The following is a 17,337-nucleotide window of genomic DNA, read 5'->3' on the forward strand; positions in this document are numbered from 1 at the left end:
GTCAGGCTTGAAGTAATTCCTCTGTCTTCTCCTCTGTCCCTTTATGTTTAAGTGAGAGCAGCGGAGTGAATTTGTCTCAGACTATTCAAAAGTGCTTCAGATGCTGCATGCTTGGACACACGCACATGGACACTTAGCCGATGGCTTATCGCCCTTATCTGGGGAAGAGGGGCTGAGGCGAGAGGCCCATTGAGAGCACAGAGGAAACCATGAAAGGATTTAAAGAAGCAATAGATCTCCCTGGGACTGCAAGGCCTTCCCTTTCTGTTTATATCATGGGCGGAGAGGAAGTAAGGAGAAGAGAGGACGAGGAAGACAGGCTGACAGAGAAGGACACAGCTGAAGAAGAAAGGGAGGACCGAGTGAGGCAGGCCGAGATAAATGAACAGAGTAGAGACAGGTCGGTAAAGTGAAGGAGATAGGACGACAGCAGTGAGGAGAGATGCTTTAGACCTGCACTACAAAGAAAAGTCAAGAAAACAGAGCCATGTTGAAAGCAAAGGGAATACAAGTTTAAGATCGGGTACTAGCCTTTCCAGGAATCAGACGTTATTCCTCCATCCTTCCCTTGTGCCCTTAGCTTAGTTTCCTGCCCCCTTCGCTGGTATCTCTACCCAATTATATCTGCTGCTCTCACACTTTTTTTGTTTATATCTGGCAACCCTCCCTCCTTGTAGGAGAGCGCTTTCATTTCATGCACGGAACTGTGCAGAGGGTGAAGTAATTAAGGCCCCACAGCTGTCTGTGAGTGATGGCGCTCATGATGCTTTTTATTAGTCAACGTCACAGGACAACCCACATTACAATTATATCTATCTGCAGTACCATTTCACTCACTCACGCGCACTTTTGGTGTACTTGTGTGAGGCAGATGGTGAATAGAAAAAGGGAATTTAAACCATAAAAGCCACAAGTGAATTCTTACACCCGTATTTATTAGGGGTGGGAATCACCAGAGGTCCCAGGATTCGATTTTATCACGATACTGCGATTTATTGAGTATTTGCGCTTTATTCCCTTTTTTCCACCGCAAATTGTCCCCAAAGGAAAACGTTGTCAACATATTGTATCTAAGAAGATACCGTTTTAAGTCTGTTCATCTCACTTCAATCATTTTTATTGCAGCAAAATGTGACTGTCAAGCAGACAAACTGTCCAACGTGTCATAGATGTTGCACCCGACAAACTGAACTGTTTGAATTACAGTCTACATAGTCACTTCATTATTACAGTCTACATAGTCACGTCATTATTACAGTCTACATAGTCACTTCATTATTACAGTCTACATAGTCACTTCATTATTACAGTCTACATAGTCACGTCATTATTACAGTCTACATAGTCACTTCATTATTACAGTCTACATAGTCACGTCATTATTACAGTCTACATAGTCACTTCATCATTACAGTCTACATAGTCACGTCATTATTACAGTCTACATAGTCACTTCATTATTACAGTCTACATAGTCACTTCATTATTACAGTCTACATAGTCACTTCATTATTACAGTCTACATAGTCACTTCATTATTACAGTCTACATAGTCACTTCATTATTACAGTCTACATAGTCACTTCATTATTACAGTCTACATAGTCACGTCATTATTACAGTCTACATAGTCACTTCATTATTACAGTCTACATAGTCACTTCATTATTACAGTCTACATAGTCACTTCATTATTATAGTCTACATAGTCACTTCATTATTACAGTCTACATAGTCACTTCATTATTACAGTCTACAGTCACTTCATTATTACAGTCTACATAGTCACTTCATTATTACAGTCTACATAGTCACTTCATTATTACAGTCTACATAGTCACGTCATTATTACAGTCTACATAGTCACTTCATTATTACAGTCTACATAGTCACGTCATTATTACAGTCTACATAGTCACTTCATTATTACAGTCTACATAGTCACTTCATCATTACAGTCTACATAGTCACTTCATTATTACAGTCTACATAGTCACTTCATTATTACAGTCTACATAGTCACTTCATCATTACAGTCTACATAGTCACGTCATTATTACAGTCTACATAGTCACTTCATTATTACAGTCTACATAGTCACTTCATTATTACAGTCTACATAGTCACTTCATTATTACAGTCTACATAGTCACTTCATTATTACAGTCTACATAGTCACTTCATTATTACAGTCTACATAGTCACTTCATTATTACAGTCTACATAGTCACGTCATTATTACAGTCTACATAGTCACTTCATTATTACAGTCTACATAGTCACTTCATTATTACAGTCTACATAGTCACTTCATTATTATAGTCTACATAGTCACTTCATTATTACAGTCTACATAGTCACTTCATTATTACAGTCTACAGTCACTTCATTATTACAGTCTACATAGTCACTTCATTATTACAGTCTACATAGTCACTTCATTATTACAGTCTACATAGTCACGTCATTATTACAGTCTACATAGTCACTTCATTATTACAGTCTACATAGTCACTTCATTATTACAGTCTACATAGTCACTTCATTATTACAGTCTACATAGTCACTTCATCATTACAGTCTACATAGTCACTTCATTATTACAGTCTACATAGTCACTTCATTATTACAGTCTACATAGTCACTTCATTATTACAGTCTACATAGTCACTTCATTATTACAGTCTACATAGTCACTTCATCATTACAGTCTACATAGTCACGTCATTATTACAGTCTACATAGTCACTTCATTACTACAGTCTACATAGTCACGTCATTATTACAGTCTACATAGTCACTTCATTACTACAGTCTACATAGTCACTTCATTATTACAGTCTACATAGTCACTTCATTACTACAGTCTACATAGTCACGTCATTATTACAGTCTACATAGTCACTTCATTACTACAGTCTACATAGTCACTTCATTATTACAGTCTACAGTCACTTCATTATTACAGTCTACATAGTCACGTCATTCGAGCTGGACGCGCCGGGGAGGGGGCGGGGCTTATCTACGTTCTTATCATCTAGTGGGCTGAAAAAGCAATTGATATTATTTTTTGGGGACCAAAAAGTTTATAATTGATTAAATAAAAGATCGGTACTTGGCTTCCGTGTATCGATACAATATCGGCACGCAAAATATCGCGATACTATGCTGAATCGATTTCCCCCCCCCAACCCTAGTATTTATATTGAAGAAGAAGAAGAAGAAGAAGAAGAAGAAGAAGAAGAAGAAGAAGAAGAAGACAAGAGTTGCTACAAATCACATTCTTGCTCAACTCAACACACTCAAAAGGTTTGCTGCTAGCATATCCTTGATATGGTACCCTAAGCTTAGCTCCTGTTGGAAAACATTACATGAAGCTGTTAATTCAGTTCGTCTTTGTCTTATTGTTAACAGTTATATTTTCATGTTTAATCAATGTAAAGCACCATGCCATTTTGTTTTTAAAGGTGCTGTACTAATTCAGCTTATTTTCAATTTTATTATGAGGAAATGTTTTGTTGTGCACTTTTGACCAACATTTCTACTGCATAGCATAATAGCGTTTAAAATCTTCAAATTACACAGTAAACGACAATAACATGGCATTGCAACAGCTCCAGCTGAACCCATTGCTTTTTATTATTATTTCTATTTAATTCTTAGACAGCAAGTTGAGTCATTTGGTCTCGATCAGAGGATAGCCTGATAGCATTCTGTTGTCACATGAAATTGTGATCATCTGCAGCAACACACACTGCTGGCAGGAGACATGCAGTGTGATGTTTTCTATGATTTATAACAATAGTCTGCAATGTCCTGTCATCATTGGCCACAAATCAATGCCAAGTGAAGAGATATTCACATCACAAACATCTTGCAGGATGACGTCAGTGCATTGTTACAGCCTCATTTCACTGACAACATGCAAACCTTGAGCTTCGAATATCTGAGCACCTTGAGCGAGATATACCTACTGTTCCTGAGTACCTTGTGATTGGACATAATTCTTCAGACATTCCACGCCATTATTCTTGATTTTCGGAGTCATCCCGGAGCAGTGAGGAGGTTTTGGGAGGAATGTAGCTGTCCACAGACCTGGCTGCCGCTGCTCTGTCCTGTTGTCAAGGGCTCTAGAGACAATCCTCAGACTGGGGCTGAGGTCAGGAACGTGCAGGGAAAACTTGCACTGTGCTACGTCAGCTAGCATACCCCTTAGCCTCATTGGCTTTCAAACTCCAGTAAAGCACATACAAGCAAGCTGCTCACACAGCTTGATGGAAGTCAGTTTATTTGAGATATAAGTAAATGAAGAAAAGAGTATTGTTAATTAATTATTATAAAACAGATTAGAAGGTATCTTTTATTAATCCATTGGGGAAATTATTCTCTGCATTTAAATTAACCCATCCTTGAGCAGTGTGCTGCCCTGTGAGGCCCCCAGGGAGCAACTGGGGGTTCAGTGTCTTGCTCAAGGACACTTCGACACGCAAACTATGGGGAGACCAGGGATCAAGGTTCGAACCGTGAACCTTGCAGCAGCAGGACGGCCACTCTACCCATGAGCCACAGCCACTCCATTATATGTCAAGAACAAATCATGACAGTCTTTGGCAAAGAGATATGTAATTGAGGGGCGTGAGCAGCAGCAAGATGAATCCCCCAGTAGTGCAGACACTGGTGGTGGTGGTAGCTGATGATTCTGCTGAGACTGGAGGCTGATGAAATGATCATTCTGACGGTGATGAAGGGGCGCTTAACAGCAGTAATACTGTACGCCGTGTTTAAAAAGAAACAGCAGCAAGATGATGGGCTTACAGTGCAGGTGTGCAACTGTGCTATTGGACCGAGACCAGCTGATATCATGGTTGATGTCAAACAATGAGATGGGATTATGAGTAAGCATGTGCGAGGGGAGTAAATAGCAGGATGTGATAAATAAACTACAAGCCTAATAAGTATGCAAAATTATAGTTTCCCTGATTGAATGCCAGTAAGTAAAGAAAGAAAATATAATGTATTATGTACAAATACTGTGTGGTGATGAAGTCTTGACAGAGGCTTTGGAGCTTTGACTCAACAGGGAGATTTGTAAATTGAGGAAAGTCTGCCCTGAGCAGCAGAAATATAAATCCCCCCAAATAAGGAATAGAAATTAAATTAAATTAAAAAAAAACGACCAGAGCCTGATATTTACCCCAAAATGAATGCTTACCAAGCAGGAGTGAAACAGTTCACAAACAATAAAACAAAGATCTCATATTCTGGAGATTAAGTATAATAATGAGCATGTGTAACATAACAGATTAAAATAAACAATGTTCCATGGATGATTTATTTTTATTTTAGCCAGCAAAGGCTTGAGGACACCATGCCCTGCTTGCAATGCATATGCTTTATGCTTTAGCTAACAATGAGTAATGGTCAGCAGCAGTTACCCAAACAGCTAACACGTTTATTTTAGACAACATGGCTAGTGTACTGTCATTACAGAAAAAAAGATCAAGGCTTAGGCAGTAAGACTCCATTAATAACTACAACTTGTAACATAACATTCATCATTAATAAGGGCATTGAATACCTGACATTCAGCAGAGAATATATTTGACCAAAAGAGGCCAGCAGTGACCTGAGTATTCAACATACACGCCCCCCAATCAGCTGATGGAGTAATCACTGTGAGACTACAGTCTGGCTCCTGAATGAACCAGTGAGTAACTATTGTCTTCCTTACTGAATTTACGCTTGAGCTTCATTCATGAGAATACAATAATATGAACCCCTTACCAGAATAGAGCGAATATGACATTACTTACCAGATATGATGAGGCAACACCCAACCATATTACTCCTTAACAATGGATATGACACCACAAAACAGAAAACATTGAATATGAGTCATTGGTAGAATACAATAAGCAAATAGCAGAAGTATATGAATCATTATGATATATTGATTGCAATGCTCTGATGAATTAGGCCGATAACTGATTGACACTTACATGGATTCATTCCGTGCATGTTGAGAATTGATTTGACTAATTTGGCTCATACGTCGGCGGAAACCAGGAGGCCTGGTGGTGACGAGGCGTGAGTGGATCGCTTGCTGGATTTACCCGCAGACCGCATGGTGGCGATCAGGTTGTTCACCGTACGGAGGGACCTGGAGGAACCGGTGAAAGTTGCTTGTGCAGGGAAACGAGTGGTAGAAGGCGGCGTCTCCTCTGCACAAACACAAACTGTCCTGTAAAGGAGAGACTCGAAAAAAGGGAATGTCAAGGTGGACATCAGTCATTCGCGTCGGTCCGTACTAATAACACAGACACTGGGCTAATGAAGATCACGTGTAACAGCAGCATGAACAAAGCCTACTAAAGGCAGAGAGACAATCATATTTAAAAAGCGTATATCAGCCATAGTGGCGGCTGGTGGCAATTATTTTTGGTAGGGCCATCTAATCCAAGTATGATTTAATGCAAAAAAAAGGTATCACGCATTACTACTTTGTAGTTAAATATTTAACATTTATTCCAACACTTTGACATAATAAGGACTTATTATCTTATTAATATCATTCAGTATATTATAATTAGGGTTGGGTATCTTTTTTCGATACTGGTGCTAAAACGATACTTTAAAAACGATACCGGTGCCTAAACGGTGCCTGAACCAATACTTGTTTATTGAAATTGAACAATATATTAACTGTTTAAAGTATACTATAAATATTAATAAATAAATACAAAACACTTGACTTCAAACTACATTTTCAACATTTTGTACTTCAAACTATAAACAATATATATATATATATATATATATATATATATATATATATATATATATATATATATATATATATATATATATATATATATATATATATATTTAAAGAACAGACACAAGCATCAATCAGGTGGCCTGATTGGGATCGCGTTGGAGGGGAGATTATACAGAGTTCGCGTTTGGTTTTCTGTGAAGAGTAGCGCTCCAGCTCGCTGCTGTCATGTTGTTATCATGGGTGGCGCGCGCCTCGTCTACCCGAGAAGACACAGGGTGCATCCCAAGTCTCTAAATTGCATCCCCGCTTCCCTCACTTGCGTCTTTTCCTTGCGTCTTAGTCCCTCCCACCAGGGATGCATAGAGAGACGCAAGGAAACCAAGCGAGGAGAGAAGACGCGAGGAAATATGTTTCAATAGACATGAGACGTCCTTTCCTCTGAAGCCACGTGAAGCGACGTCGGTTTATGATGACTGCCGACTGACAGCTGATCACAGCTGATCAGCTGTCAGTCACTTTAACAGCTGAAGGAGTTTTGTCCGGAGAGTTTTCAGCGAACATTCCAATAAAAATGCACTTCAAATATTGATAAACATGTTTTCAGTTGATTTAATGGTGTTAAACTACTACTTACATTAATAAAGACAAAGTTATCATGAGTGTCAGAGTGGAGATGGTTTCTCTGTCGCCTGTTACCGTTTAATAAACTGCATTGAGTATTTATATACTGTGATGTGTCCTGCTTATACTCGCAGGATTACTGATCAGCCAGATGATAGGCTAACAATGAAGGAAGGTCACTGAACAGTGACTGAACACTGATCACTGAACAGTAAAAGCAGCTGATAGCATGATTGACAACCCAAAACCATGACAGCAATGAAATTATGAGTGAGCATGCGCGAGGGGAGGGGATGGCTGGATGTATGACTAATAAACTACAAGTAAAGTCTCCTTGACTGAGTAACGCTCAAGCTTCATTACTCCTGTGTGAAGTGATCTCTGGTGTGTGAAGCGTGCGATTCCATCTCATCCATGTAGGGAGTAGCTGACACCACATCTGCCTTATTTGTTGTCTCGAATGAAAGATAAGCAGCAATTGAAGGCATATTGGTTTTCCTCAGATGTATAGGCCCAATTCATTGTCTATCTTTGACATCTTCTTTGCCTCCACATCCCAAAACACAGTTCCTGTCCTCTGCTTGGCTATTGCTGATTGCATACGTATTTCACATCTCTTATATCATGTAGCATAAATGAGTAATTTGAGTATGCTTGAGGAAGGATGGAAATCAGTTTTCTGGTAGATGTGATTAAATATTCAACATTCAACAAATGTTGTGACAAGTCTGAGTGAAATTAATTAAATTATTGCTGAACTTTTTGCTACATTTTGGCCAACTGTCTCATTTTGCTTTTGCCCCACAGCCCATGTTTTCAGTGACACCCAGCCTTGCCACCAATGTCAATGCTGCTGCAGCTGCTGCGGCTACATTTAGCCCCTACCTTGGCCCCATGTCGCCCGGCCTGATGCCCGCTGACATCTTGCCCAGTGGCTCTGTACTGGTCACCAGCAACCACAGTGTCCCCGTACCAGCTGCTGCTGCCGCTGCTGCACAGAAACTCATGAGGACAGACAGACTGGAGGTGAGCAACACATGCATTCACGCACACAGACGGAGGCAGAGAGCAGGGTACATGTGACTGCACGAGCAAACCCATAGAGCACACAGACGAGAGGATTTGCATAATTTTTTTTCACTTCCATATCAGTTGCAGATTAAAAGATAGATTAACAAAACTCTAGTAAACACTGCACCCGGTGAGGCTATTTTTTTCCCAGCTATGCAAACAGATTGGCCTTTGAAATGTGGGCTGTGCCTATTTGAATATTAAATGCATGGGTTGGAAAGTCTTGCCTCAACAGTTTCTGTTTGTAGACTTTAATTATGTATCTGGTACACAGTTTCTGTTACAGTAACTACTCCCATTACCATAGTACCCTCCATTAGCCAGACTTAAGCAAAGATAGAGAGAGACGTTAATGAGAGTATCCAAACAATACCGTAGTCGATGCTGCATCCCATCAACAGGCAGAAGACAGAATTGTTTTGGCACAAGCTCAAGTTATACTCTATCAGTGTGTAATTTTCAGAAAAATCTTTAATTTGTCTGTGAAGGCCATTAGTCATTTGAAACCTGATGAGTGCCCATCCTCTAGCTGTGTTCAGATAATCATTAATTGGACAGTAAATCCATGTCATCCATTATGCAGCCCCGCCCGGGAAACACTCGCAGCGGAATAATGGGGAAATCGTTGCAGGTGGGCAGGAGGCATGCCGGAGTGTTAGGAAGGTTACATTTAAAATGTAACGTTGAGTAGCCGGGTAATTAATGGAGGTGAGGCTAAAGGAAGTGTCTCGGCCCGATGAACGAGAGGATGACATGCAGAGGGAGGGAATGGGTCAATAAGAGGAATAAGAGATGAAGGGTTAGAGAAGAAATCCATTTTTAGACCTGTTGTGGTCATCAGAGTAGAGGTTGAGAGAATGTGGAGGCAAGAAGTTGTTGTTGATCGAACAAGAACACGCAGGTCTCTGCCTGGCAAAAGATCAATAGCCTTATACACCAAAGTCCAGTAAACATATGTTTAATATTTACCAGCCAAATGCAACGATTGGCACTAAAGGGAAAATCTCCTCACGATATCTGCCCAGTAGTCAGCCTGTGTGTGCTGGTGAAGTGTTTTGATTGGGAGCAATCACACCCAAGCCTATTTTATCAGGAACTAGGTTTGCTAAAAATATCTTAGTGAAAAGGGCCAGACATATTCTAGTTTCTAGTGTGGACCTAGACACACACACACACACACACACACACACACACACACACACACACACACACACACACACACACACACACACACAGTAGATATATTACAGGCCTTGAGGCTGAGAGAAATTTCTATTTTAGAAAAAAATGTCCAGGCTGTTTTCCCGAGAAAGATTCTCCAGCAGTCCCTCTGCCTCTATTTCTTTTTTGGAGCTACTCTGTGGCCATTCAGCATGCAGACAGTCAAAATGCTGCTTACCGGAAACCGTACTGATGTAAATGGCCCAGTCAGAGGCACAGTTACCATAGGGACAGAAATGTGATTAACAGGCCTTTTATTTGAGTGTGCAACTAAGCACTTAGCTTCTCTAATGCATGATTAACCACTGTGAAGAAAAACACACTACTCCACACCTGGTGCACAGAACATCAAATTGCTTCCATTTAGTCTTCCCTTTCGTTTTTTTTTTTTTTTTAACACGTCAGCCACACTCACTCGATCCCAAAGACTCTCAGTCTGTCTCCTTGATCCCCAATCTGTCTGACCTTTACTCTTTATTCATCAACCGCTCTTACATTTCCCTCTCTCTCCTTTGTTTCTCTCCCCTCTCTCTCTCTCTCTCTCCCTCCCTCACCCACCTCTCCAACATCTGCCTGACAACAAGCCAGTCTCTCTCGCTTCTTTTTATTTATTTATTTTGTATTAATAAGACCAGTAGCAGCAGTGGTGACTGTGGCGGTGGTGGGGAATGAAATGTGTGTGGGTCTGCGTATGTAGGTGCACATTCAGATGTGACTGTGTGAGTGTGTGAGGGAGGTGCACACAAGAAAGAACAGACACACAGACAGACAGACAGACAGAATCCTGCCCCATCAATCACACAGATCGGTGATTGCGGATGATGAGCTGTCGTGAGGGGAGACAGAGCAGGGTTAGTTTGTAGATTGCACTGTTGGTGGCCTTTTGTCTGACAGCCGTTCCACCGCAAATCAAATCATATATGCATGCAGACAGTGAGACTGGTAAACAGACATTTGGCAAATGGCTTGTTCTATTACAATAACTGATAGGTCGATAGCACGTACCATGACATTACATTTCTTTTGGTGTCGGATAGGATTCTGAGTGCAATTGAGACTCAGCGGTGGCCGCCAGTGCTTAAACAGAGATCTTAAGTTATTGCACAGTTATTTACATGTCAATATTTTATTCTGGGGAAAAAATGCTGCCTCATAATTTATATGTGCACTCACCGTGTGTGTGTGTGTGTGTGTGTGTGTGTGTGTTATTATGCGTGGGCTGGTGATTACGTCAGCTGCAGCATCCCTTGAGGGTAACCAGCCTCATATTTCCCATGAGCCACGTCAAGCCCCTGCATTCAGACCGAGGCAATCAGTCGCCCAACTGTTCACGCAGATGCTGCCCCCTTCTGTCTCCACGCGGAAGAACAACAACACAGCTCATTTGAATAATGGATAAATGGTGTGTGATTGATGAGTCTGTAAACGCTGGTTACGATCTGTTCTGCTTATCAATCAACAGTAATGGCCGTACCTGTCATTAAGATTGGTTAGCTCTGTCTGGTAAAGTGATTGTCAAGTTCTGAAATGACTGAACAGATTGATTACATCATCAAATGTGAAGTAAAGTGAACAGTAACTTCATAATGTGTTTGTGGGTCTGTTTTTTCTTTGCAGTTCGTCATGTAAAGAAATAAAAGTAAAGAGTGTATTTGTTGGTGTGTTTTTTGCGCGCCAGGTGTGTCGGGAATACCAGCGGGGTAACTGCACACGTGGGGAGAACGACTGTCGCTTCGCCCACCCTTCAGACAGCACGATGATCGACACCAACGACAACACAGTCACTGTGTGTATGGACTACATTAAGGGCCGCTGCTCGAGGGAGAAGTGCAAGTACTTTCACCCTCCGTCTCACCTGCAGGCCAAGATCAAAGCCGCCCAACACCAAGTCAACCAGGCTGCGGCGGCTGCAGCCATGGTAGGTTTCTGTCCACAGATTGCAACACCAATAAGGACTCAAAATAAAGAACATGCACTGTATTATAGCAGCCAGAGGAATCCCTTTCAGCGAAAACAATTAAAGTGTAACCTAGAGTGCAGTTCATAGTTGTTCCAAAAATCCACCTCATGTGATTATCTAAAACAAATCATTGAGTTGTCCTCATGTTGATGTGGGCTCATTCAACATGACCTCCACATGAGCACATGCAGTGTACTGGAAACACTCTGAAGGGCCTTGATTTGATGGATGTAGATGTTTGAGAACACCTTCCAACTTGTGCTTTTCCTGAACCTCCCAGCACATGTCCCAGTCCGCTCTGTTCCTGCTCTCTTCAGCTCTGACCCAATGAAGATACAGAGTGATGTGTGCTTCATTAGCAGCAGGCTGTAGTGATCATGTGACTGAGCCGACTGCTCCCCTCCTCCTACTCATCCTTTTTGCTGCTTTGTTAGTTGTATATTTTTGCTGTTGTTCGCATTTTTGCTGAAACTGGGAAGGCGGCTGTTCATTTCAATTTATCGAGGGGCACAAGGAGGTTTTGCTCAGCCAAATTATGTAGATGATATTATGCAGCAGGTATTCCATAAAGGAGGGTAAGCTTAATTTTAGATGACCTTTCACATTAAAGCAAAGTTAGGCATATGATCACCTCTACCTACATATTTGAACAATAGTGTCAATAATATCTGCCCTTTTTGGCTTCTTTTCGCTTTTAAATGGTACATCTTGCGAATAGATTAAATCCTTTAATTCATCTTGTATGGCTTTTCAAATGAAATCACTGGTGAAAATGCAACAGACTTGGACAAAAGTATCATAAGTATTTGTTTTTTAAACCAGGATTGCCTTAGATTTGAATGAATGAGTGAATAGTTGGCTGAACCAAAACACCATTGGGTTCAACTCTATAGTTGATGAAACAGAATGAAACAGAAGACAACTAACTATGTCAAGGGCCATAATTATTTTTTCAGTAACCCTACAGCCATCAATGTGCATGTCTTAGTCTTGTTATTGTTGTATATTGCATTCCAATGATTTGTTTTTATTTGTTTGTTTGTTTTTTTGTTTTTTGTTTTTTTTCTCACCAACCCACACTGCACTGCTGCCCCCATGATGCACCTCCGCTTACTGGTTTATGTTAATGCGCTTGAACCCCATTGGCCCATTGCCATCATGTGCTCGCTGCCTGCTAATTAAGACTCAGTCGGCTGTGAAATCACTGAAGCGACCCCTCGACGCAACTTTTGACCTGGTACTATGACCTTTCACCTTTTGGCTTGGCATGTAGCTGTGATGTAGTAGATATACCTTTGCAGTTATCAAACAAAGTATGTGATGGTGAAACACTCAGGGGTGATGAACTGACTGTAGCCATTCATCTTGTAGCATACATTTGTTTAGTTATTTATAAAACGCCTATTTTAATCTTGTTTTAAAACTAAAAAAGATAGGAAATCCTCTACATTGTTTACTGACAGTTCATCACCTTAAGTGCATCTCAAAAGAAAATAATTGGTGGCATGAACATTTAATATTTAGTCTCTAATAATGTAGTCTTTGCATGAGTCTGTCACTTCCCATATTGCATGTGTAAGTGTTGAAGAGGTGTCTTATAGTGTACTAGTATCATGGAGCTGGCAGTGCAGCTTCCCCTAACTACATCATTCCTGTTGCTAATGGTCCAACAATCAATACAATAACTAGTATCATAGCTGTCATTACAGTTATCATTACAGAAAGATCTAGTTATTCCTCAGCCTGCAGATTTCCATATTTTCAAATATTCATTCTATGTACTTTTTTATCATAATGTCAGTGACATTGTGCGGAGGATGTTTTAAATGTCAACTTGTCAGCTAGCACCACTGCCCTGTCTTGCTCTGACAGAGGTAGTGCAGGTCACTGCTTGCTTGCCATTGTTGTTTGCTGTTTTGGAAGGGCAACTTTATCTTCTAATGGAATTATTTCTTCTCTCTGTCCTGAATGTCACTGCTACCATCCTTTGGGTCCCCCTCACTCCCATCCCTTTATTTTGGTGTTGTCCCCTCTCCAGGGGCTCCCTCCCTTGCCTCCTTTACCAAAGAGACCTGCACTTGAAAAAGCCAACGGTGCCACCACTATGTTCAATGGTGGTATGTTCCAGTACCAACAGGCCCTGGCCAACATGCAGTTTCAGCAGCAGGCTGCCTTCATACCATCAGGTAAGGCCAGAGTTGCCTTTAACCCATGTTTGTGGAAGCGATCTCATCGCTATTGGCTGTCAAATCACATGTTTGTGTCCTTCTCACAATTGATTATTTTTTGGCATCAGCTGTGAATGGCTGAAATATTGTGTGATTTCATTGGTGACAAGATGGAAAAACTTGCATGGACTTAATTGCGCATGTATGTGGATGTAAGTTGAGTAGCAGAAGTCAGGGTTGTTGTTGTTTTAAGATATTATGCTCTTTTTTGTATGTGTAGTTGTTTAGTATATCAACTGAGCAAATTCATATTGTGCTAAACATGGTCTTTGTATGTATAGTCTGTGTTCTGTTTATACCAGTATTATTAATGGCTTCAACCAAATTGTTTAATGTATGTGTGCATATACACAGTATGTACACACAACTCCTCTCTGGCCACTGTATAGTCATCATACACTGTCCCATTTCTCATCTGTCTCATATGTCCCATACTATTGGACTGTCAGGTTGCAGGAACAATTTAAGGACTCTAAAAGCAGGTTCCAGCAGTTAATGTAGCAGTGAAAGTTGAGAGCCAGAGCTTTATATTTCATGCATAAGTATATATGTGTGGTTACAGCAACTCATATGTGTGAAAATTAATGATTGTTATTGTGCATTGTAATTATTGATACTCAGTATATAATCAGCGTTATCACCATAGGGAAAACAGTTTTAAAAAGTACAGTTAAATCCAATATGTCTGACTTTATAACACTCGTTATGGGTTTTCTTGATTTCTTCTCCTCCCTTTTGCCTCCACTTCCCGGTTGAAATGCATGATGGCCAGGCTCGATATTTTGCATGACACCTGCAACAAGTAGGTGCCAGCTTTCCTTATTTTTCCTGATTATCTTTGAGCCCATTGCAATCACTCACGTGTTGTTCAACTCACCACATAATTAGAGCACATTCTCCATTTTGTGAATTTAGACTTTGACATTAGCCTAAACCAGCATAGGTGACCTCTTTTTAATTCAGCCAACAGTGTGACAAAAATATGAATTGTACATTTTGAATTTAATTGTGTCATTTAAATTGGAAGTTGTATGTTTTATTATGCTCTGCAATATAGTTATGTGGTATAGAATGAACCCTTTTTTGCACTGCCACAAATCTGTCTGACACCAAATGCTTGCAGTTAAACCCCGCCGACCCCTGGCTTCATTATACTTCTATTCCACACTCTCAAATCTATAGAGCACCTCATTACACTGTCTGGTTATACATGCAACATAAACATGAAGGGTATTTTTTGGGAGGTAAAACAAAAGTCAATAAACAAGCCTGTAAAAAAAGATGCTGCCACGTGAATTTTTATATTGTACACTTCAAAATAGCCACTTAGCTTCCTTGCATCCTAAATAATTCCTCTAAGGTGTCTTCTTCTTCCTCCACAACACGTCTGTTTCTATTCTCATTTGTTGAGTAAGTGTGAAAAAGAAAAGTAACGGCTACTAGAATTTCTTTGGGATTTAAAGCTATTTAAGACTACCATTATATTGCCTCATGTTATCAACATAAACAGAAGTAGAAATTAAGTATTCACATAAAAGAGCTTTGAATCAACTGTCTGTGATCTTTCCCTCCAAGTATCCATGATGCACGGTGCTAATCCAGCCACTGTGTCTGCAGCCAACACATCTGCCACAAGTGTTCCCTTTGCAACGGCAACAGCCAATCAGGTTTGCTCCACTTTTGCATTCTCCCTCCCCCTTTTACTTCTGGTGATAAGCTCTGACTTTTCAGTATCTGTCAGTTTTTATTCTTATGATTCCCATTTGCCTCTGCATGCAAAATGCATGAACGGTGCACGTGGCTCTTCTGCGAGCTTATTGGACAATCTGATACTGATTATTTAGATAGTTACAATGCCTAGCTTTGTGGAAGTGCTGTTTGTCCTCATTTCCACTGATGTTTGTGTCTCCTTCCTTCTTCATTCCCCTGTTTATGTCTTTCTGTCTTTGCCTTTCCACCTCCCCGTCTTATTTTTCTCTTTCCTCCTCTCAATCAGATTCCAATAATATCTGCTGACCATCTGACTGGTCACAAATATGTGACCCAGATGTAGGAGTCTCGATCAGAACAGTATGTACTGCACCTCCCTCTAACATCTCACACACTTGCATTTGGACTTCACTGGCTGCTACTTTTGACTCAAACAGCTTTTATGTGAAGGATTTGCCACGACTGCCTTTTTTTTTTTTGCAGCTGACAAAGTGGCTTGTCTGGCTGTTACCATTATTATTATTATTATTATTATTATTATTATTATTATTATTATTATTATTTTTGCAAAATCAAGTAATGTAAAACTGAAAAGAATCATTTGCTTTCTTAAAGATTGATAGCACATTTAAATACTAAATATGAAGCTACAGCCAGCAGCCGCTGAGTTTAGCTTATTTTAAAGGCTGGAACAGCGGGCACAGCTAGCCTGTTCTGTCCAAATGTAACATAACCCACCTACCAGCACTTCTAAAATTGACATTAACATGTGATATGTCCCGTACAAAAACTGATATGTAAAAAGACATCATTTGACCTTTGGTGTGAAATCATGTTCAGCTTTTAAGACAATGAGAAACATCTAAACTAAACAGCTTGTCCTCTTGCTTCACATCTGTTTTTTCCCATGTTTTGTGAACTTCTTCCCAGATGGAACTGGAGCACGCTAATGTGGCATCCGAGATTAGTGGTCACCCCTCATGCCTGTAACATCGAGAGCAAAACTGAGACCCAAATCTAAATTGGTTTGGGATAAATCTGCATGTTAATATAGGAGGCACAGGTTGTAAGGATTGTTTTCATGTGTACTTGTGCACACTATTACACAACAACAGAAAAGAACATAATTTGCATTAGAGATTGCCTTTCGCTCTGTGGAGGCAACTAACCTTTATTCACCGGACACACTTTGAATGTTAACACGAGGCAAAAGAGTGGAGTAGTCGTCAAGCACTCGACTGGATCGGTACGTCCATTGACCAAGAATCCTGACGTGTTGTTTTTTTGTTTATGGGTTGATGTTCTTTGACCTAAATGTGTTAATTTGTTTACACGAAGGTGCACCTTGTATTTAATTTGAGATAAAATAAATGAATGATCCGCCTGAATCACATATGCATGCACAATGACTTTGTTTATGATTTAATTTTGTTAAACCAGTGATGAGGGAAATCACCTGAGTGCACTCAGAGGCAAAATAGCAACTGAATGTCTGTAAGGCGTCTATCAAACCCTTGTAGCCTACCTTTCTATATCGTAAGCACATGTCTTGAACCAGTGCCATACATCTCAAAACACATGAATGGTATTGAAGCAGTTCTACGAAGTGTTAAACCCAACAATTCCCTTTAAATACGTCCATTTTGTCTCTTGAGCAGCATGTAGTGTACATTATTGTGACCCTTCATTTTCTGTGATTCCCAGTAGCACCAATGCTGACTAGATTACCTGCCCCAGATTGTCTGCTT

The 17,337-nt window shown here is 40.3% G+C and overlaps 1 protein-coding gene across 3 annotated transcripts in view; it reads left to right on the plus strand.

The window, feature by feature from the left end:
- LOC306742719 (muscleblind-like protein 1) overlaps positions 1 to 16,967 on the plus strand; it is a gene marked incomplete at both ends in the record, with an annotated part of 41,080 nt that extends 24,113 nt beyond the window's left edge. Inside the window, 8 exons of one of the 3 annotated variants that reach the window (XM_079225127.1) lie at positions 8,207 to 8,425; positions 11,370 to 11,609; positions 12,835 to 12,888; positions 13,690 to 13,837; positions 14,652 to 14,681; positions 15,455 to 15,546; positions 15,876 to 15,949; positions 16,520 to 16,967. In XM_079225127.1, the coding sequence (XP_079081253.1) occupies positions 8,207 to 8,425; positions 11,370 to 11,609; positions 12,835 to 12,888; positions 13,690 to 13,837; positions 14,652 to 14,681; positions 15,455 to 15,546; positions 15,876 to 15,932 (840 nt within the window). Of the gene's footprint in view, positions 1 to 8,206; positions 8,426 to 11,369; positions 11,610 to 12,834; positions 12,889 to 13,689; positions 13,838 to 14,651; positions 14,682 to 15,454; positions 15,547 to 15,875; positions 15,950 to 16,519 lie in introns of those variants that run through there. The other 2 variants (XM_079225128.1, XM_079225129.1) reach the window with 2 other exon arrangements.
- Positions 16,968 to 17,337: the final 370 nt, after the last annotated feature.

This window comes from Taurulus bubalis (genome assembly GCF_910589615.1).
Source record: "Taurulus bubalis genome assembly, chromosome: 10".
Lineage (NCBI taxonomy): Eukaryota > Metazoa > Chordata > Actinopteri > Perciformes > Cottidae > Taurulus > Taurulus bubalis.